General features: G+C 38.7%; 1 protein-coding gene across 1 annotated transcript in view; it reads left to right on the top strand.

Moving 5' to 3' along the window:
- NSD2 (nuclear receptor binding SET domain protein 2) overlaps positions 1–6,465 on the top strand; it is a 106,347-nt gene that overhangs the window by 63,027 nt on the left and 36,855 nt on the right. The window contains exons 6-7 of the mRNA XM_089692263.1: positions 1,232–1,376; positions 5,569–5,646. Of these exons, the coding sequence (XP_089548389.1) occupies positions 1,232–1,376; positions 5,569–5,646 (223 nt within the window). The remainder of the gene's footprint in view (positions 1–1,231; positions 1,377–5,568; positions 5,647–6,465) is intronic.

Raw genomic sequence — 6,465 nt, 5'->3', positions numbered from 1 at the left:
ATGAGGACTTGAGTTGAGAAACACTGCCCTAAGGTGACAGTAAAGACTAAAGGTTTCAGAATTTCTGTGCAACTTTGTGGACTGCAAGAGAAAAGGGTTTCTGCAATGAGTCTCACAAGGATCAAAAATTAACTAGTTTATCTTTTGGGTTTTCTCACTATAGATGTTCTTGCTGATGAGGTTTAATCTCACTTCATGTACTGGCAGTAGTGCATAGGAGAACATGGAATTTGAAAGTAAGGAGATCCTTCCAAAAATTTACAAATGTCCCCAGAAAAAATGAGGGAAATGTTTCTTTATGGAGACCTCTGTTCTTGTGAGGTTTTTCCATACCTTTTTGAAGAGACATCCCCCTTCTCCAGGATAATGAGGGGACAATATCACTAGTGTAAAGATCCACAGCAATGGAAATTTGAAAGGTTCTAACCCAGCAATGGGCAAACTACGGCCCGCGGGCCGTATATGGCCCGGCGGACCTTTTAATCCGGCCCGCGGAGCGTGATACTGTCAGGATGGCTGTCAGGAAGTGTGTAGGCGGGGCAGCGTGACGAACGTGAGGGGAGCTAGGCTCCTCTCACAGTCCGCCCTGAAGACCGGAACGGCGCGGGAACACGGCGAGAGGAACGCGCGGAGCAAAGGTAAGTAAATTGACACAAGGGGGACTTGGCTTACTACTTGGGGGGGGGAATAGTACTATGGGGGATGAATTACTATATGGGGGATGAATTACTATGGGGGATGAATTACTATATCTACTCTTGGTCCGGCCCCCGGGTCCAATATATGAACCCATTGCGGCCCTCAAGTCAAAAAGTTTGCCCACCCCTGTTCTAACCCATCCTCTGTCAGCCAAAAATGATTTTGACTGAAATGAGGAAAAGTATTCTGTAGTCCAAAGATAGCTGGGAACAGTGTTAACGAATAGGAGTCGGCAGAAAGCACAGGAAGTTGTCAGCTCACTACATTATGGCTGAATCAACAGATATTTTTTTTTTGTTTTTTTGCGCTTATCACGTAGATATGTCAAAACACTGATATATTTAGCAGACAAAAATGGAGCAAATAAGAGAAGTTCATTGTTTGGGTTTAAATACACGTTAAGCTCCTTTAGTTGATCTAGTAAATCTGCTGGGGGTTGACTGTATGTTATAGAAAAAAAAAAGAGTACCGTACATATGGATACAGTGTTAACCCTTACCTGAATCTCAGAGATATTCCATTGTTTTCCCAGGTGATCAGTGAACACCCAGATGCTTCCAGTGAAGAGATTGAAGAACTGCTGGAGTCACAGTGGAACATGCTCAGTGATAAACAAAAAGCTCGCTATAATACAAAGTTTGCCATTCTCACCTCTCCTAAATCTGAAGAAGACTCTGGTAAACATCATAGCCACAATGTACTCTAAGGCATTTTAATATCGCTTGTGGTTTTAAAGGGGAAATAATGACCCATTTTTTTCTTATTTCTTTTAACCAGTTAACCCATATTTATACACTTATTAGCCCAGTCTGTGATTACTGTGGTTCCTCTCCCTTTTTATTCCTATAAGTAACAGGTGAAGAATAGGTTTCTATTAACAAAGCCATTCTGGAAAGACTTTTTTTCCCTACACTATGTTTTTACTCTTTTACCTCAACGTGCATTAAGCCGAGCTACCGGACTGGGTGTAGGAACAGTCCCCAGTCAGGGGTGGTGATCATTCTCAGACGGCATGACAATGTAGTATATCATGTCCTCAAGTTAGGAATATTGAGGCATAGGCTGCATATAGAGCTCCTCAAGCCCCTTTTGAGAAGTTTGGTTACCAATTTGGTATACACTAAAGTGGAACTCCAGGCAGACATAAGAAAATATCTGAGAGTCCAGCTATACATTTAAAGTGGAACTTTGGGGTTGTAACATGCAAAAAACCATAATAATGTTTACATGCTGCATCATGTATGGCATTTTCTGTTCTTGGCCATAGTTCCACTTTAAAAATCAGTGTATATTTTTAGATACTGTAAGTATAATTACCTGAAATTCCTATATAAATCTCCTATTAACCCTGTACATTGGAAATCCATTACCTTTTTTGCTTCTGTCCTTACTATTGGAGGCAACATTTCAGTGCCCCAAATAACTTGTGTTGCGCAGTTAAAAATCCGGGAAATGTACCTTGCAGCCAAAAATTATGGGTCCGATTACTACAATAAGTTATTTTGTCTGCAATCCTTGATTACCGTATAATCTCACCAAAATATTTTAAAGTTACAAACCTAAACCCAATTCCTGCACGAAAGGATGTTTCATTTTTCAAAGCTTATAATTCCCACAGATCAGTATGTAATATCCACTAGACTGCCTATGGTTTTGCTCATTCCTAACATTTTTTTTCAGTTTTAAAACATTAAGAAAAAACACCCATCACTCTTCACATACACATGACAAGTAAATATTATGTTGTCAAGCTTTTATAAATATGATCATTGTAATACAGTCCATTTAAAAATGTCATGTGGTTAATGTTTGGTGCTTGGGTATAATGTGTCAAAGAAATCTCCATGGCACGTGAACTTGAGCATGGGTGTGCCAACAGTGGGAGCCACTTGGGTTGCATTACATAGTGCTTTCATCACAACAGGTTTAAGGCGCTGGGAACTGGAAAAGGGGCCTTTAAATGGCCTTACAGAATGGGAAGACTACAGGGAATGATCTCATTAATGGGGTCAGCTAAACAGATCGACAGATTCTTTAGGAGACATTACAGTTTACATTTATTTAAACAGCAAATTTAGCACTGTAGGTGAAATTCTGATGAGGTACAGGATTTTGACATTGGATTAACAGCTCAGTGAGTATAATTTTTTTACTTTACCTCTAGTCACTTGTACTGGGATCCCAAAGAGCTCTTTTCCATGAAAAATAATTTACCCTGTGATGACAGCCCAGCAGCTACTTTGCAAATCTCACACTAAGAAGATTATTAAGGCTCATTGCACTCCATACAATGCTTGCAATTACACAGACCAGCTAAATATTGAACAATCGTGTACTGAACAAAGAATACCCAGAACAGCATGAATGCCAGTTTAGAACCGACTAACCTGCAGCATTCTCAGACCTTGGCAGAGTTTTTTTTTTCAGCGCTGCCTACTACTAGCATCCATTTGGAATATGGATAGGCAGAGGCTCTGACATGCTTGCTTATTTTCAGACTCTTCCATACATGTATCTGAAGTACATGCTACTGATTTAATGTGGCTGAGATAACTAGAACTGGCATGCTGTTCTTGACACTTTGCTCATTTACTTATAGTTGACTTATTTAAGGTGCCCATCCTCACGTGTGTGATCTCATACAAATCCAGTGTGGAGTAACCTATAACAGAAAAAAAATGCAGCTGGACTTTTCGCCTGTTGAATTAAAAGATTGAGATACTGACTAGATACACTTTGGGAAGCTCTGTCTATTAAAGGCTACAGAAACAATATTGCTGTTAGTTTTGTGCACACTAACTTTAAACTCCAAACAGCTAAAAAAAAACAAAAAAAAACCCACCATTTTATCCACATGGTATCCATTAAAAGTTTAAATAAAGTATAGAAATTCTCCTATACATAATCTCTACTACCCACCTTCCCTACTGGGTGCCAGCTGGGATGTATAGCATTGCACAGTGGTGTCAGGGACATGTTTAAACATGGCTTGTTGCTAACAAGGGGGGAGTTGGTTGGGATTTGAAAGAGGGCAATGCAGATGTTCTCATGCTTGTCCAAGGTTTTGGGTTGAACACACTGAAAATAATCGCAAGACTTCCTTCAACAGAAGTAACCATTTTTTGATAGCGAAGGCTGTTTACATGTGACTACTGTAAGCGTCTTTTTTTACATTCTTGCCTGGAGTTCCAGTTTAGTGTCTCATCAGGTCATTTTGTAGGGAGGGGCTATTGTGGCTCATTTAGAAACCTTCCTAAGACCAGCCCTGGTTCCCCTGAAAATTAACATTTCACCTTTTTGTTAAATGGAAAATATATCATTAAACGGAGAACTTATTTTGGAGACCTATAGCAAATACAATTGCCTGAATTTCGAACTGCATGCGCAACTATTATACATTGATTAACGTGCAGTGAAGCTGGGCAGATCCAGATTCAGTTTCTCTGAACTAATAAGTGGCTTATGAATCTGTATATGGTAATATAGGTGCTGCCTAGTCTAAACAATTTTGTCAACATATGTGACCTGTGAACATCAAATAATTCAAATGGTGCAAATTGAATATCCAAAATAAACCTAAAAATTTGAACCAAAACACAGCTGAAAATTTAAATATATATTCGTCCATATCCATGTACTTCTTCATTCATAATGTGACTGACATCCATACAGTATTTGAGTCTTGCTGTGCTCTATCCCTTTAAATATGGCGCTCCCCACCAGTGCTCCCACTCACACAAATTTAAGAGTCCATACCTGTTGGTGTATAAGAATCATATGCAGTTATGTGATGATCCTGGTTATACTGGGGCTTGTAGTCCTCCTCTGTGGCTGTGTCCTATATCCATATATACCAGTTACTCTCATAGTGCATGTATGAAAGAGATGATCGCATAATTCCATTTATTATAAAACATTAGGTTAAAATCGGCTACACCAGACTGGAAGCAACGCACTGCCTTGCATTCCACCCGCTGGGAAATGATGCGTTTCGCCCCTCCTCCTGGACATTTGAGAATGCAGATTTAAGGGATAGAGCACAGCACTATTCAAAGACTATATGGACATTTTGTTTCATAATGAATGAAGTAGTACATGGACGAATATAACATTTTTAAATTTTGGTTGTTGGGTGTTTTTTGGTTCAAATATTGATGTTTATATTGGATATTCAGTTTTCTCTATTTTTGGATTTATTATTTGATGTTGGTATATCACATATGTGATTTTTAATTGTTTATTAGGCTAGGCAGTGCCTATATTACCATATGCAGTTCACTTCACTAGAGCTGCAGACAGTCGCACGTTGATTTCACATTGAATAAGGCACTTAAATAGAATATTCATTTTGTCCAAGCGCGGGTACATGAAAATAAAATGGTTTATGAATATGCTTTTTATTTCACAACTTTTTTTTTTTTTTTTTTTTAATGACCCATCCCAACATGTTTTGTTATGAAGCACTTTAGTGGTAGCTTACTTATATGGTGTAAATATTGTAGCATTCAGGTCCACAGCCACTGTTGAGAATTTTAGTCCCTATAGAAGGGTTTTTTTTTTCTGCAGTATTCCCGGCTATTCTAACAAAAAAAAAGTTGCTCATCCACAAAAATCATTATTTGGATTCTACTCAGCTTTGCCAAGCAAATCCTGAAAACATTGGGGAGATGCAAACAGATTTCTGTATCACACATGATCTTCAGTGGCCATGTTTTGTGTACAGTACTGCAAACACTGATGATCGGCTCTCCCTTCATTGGCACAGCAACAATCCTTTGTGTAAGAATTTTATTATGGAATAATTGGATACGGATTTGAATGGGGAACAGTGAATAAAAAAAACAAAACAACCCTTCTGTATTCCTCAAGGTTCAACTCCGAAGGACGAAGGGGAAAACAAGAGGAACATATTTCAAGAGTCGCCAAAGAGGAGATCAAGATCAAGAAGTAATTGAAATTCCTGTTGTCCACTTTTTTTTTAATCTTTTGGTACAGAATAAGTTCATGTAAAAGAAACCTTTTTGTGGGAATATTGGCTTCTTGAATACATATAGGTGTAGTGGTGATAATTTTGTCCTTTTTTTCTGGGAAGACAAGATGTACTGCATGTAATGTTAATCAAGGATCTCATGTGTTCAGTTCCACGTGCTTTGTTGTGCAGCCTTTATATCAGATTCTCTTTCCTGCCAGTTAAAGCTAGACTTGTTAGCTTGTCTCTAGTACTGTTAATTGTTGAACACCCTATTAGCTTGTAATTCTAACAGTGCAGACCTCTAATACATGTGATTACAAGAAGAACATGCTCGTAATCCTAAGCATCATACCTCATTAGTTTCTCAAGAAGAGAACTTCATTTCAAAGACAACTTTGTAAATACTTTTTTGTTTTACCGTGTCCACTCAGAAGTGGTAAATTTTGGGTGGATGTTGCTTTGTTGAGTCACCAGATGTCTCCTAGTAATTTTGGCAGATCGGTGTCTCTGGAATTCCTGATTCTAACCACTCGACACTACTTTCTTGCTCATCCTTACACCCATATGGGGAATGCTCTGGGATTTTTGGTTGTGAAATTTCACCACCTCGTTCCTGGATGTCAGCATGTTATTCCTCATGGCAATATCCATCCAAAACAAGAAATATCTGTGTGGACCTAATTTTAAAATGTACAGTCCTGTTGTAATTGCAAGAAACAGCACAGTGGTTACCAGGACGTTGACAGTCTATGTACAGGCAAATCCATCCAGACTGCATCATTTCAACGTAATAA

The sequence above is a fragment of the Staurois parvus genome, unplaced genomic scaffold, assembly GCF_062004578.1.
Source record: "Staurois parvus isolate SC_StPar_1 unplaced genomic scaffold, SC_StPar_1.0 ptg000581l, whole genome shotgun sequence".
NCBI classification, from domain to species: domain Eukaryota; kingdom Metazoa; phylum Chordata; class Amphibia; order Anura; family Ranidae; genus Staurois; species Staurois parvus.
This window is presented reverse-complemented; position numbering and strand designations above follow the sequence as displayed.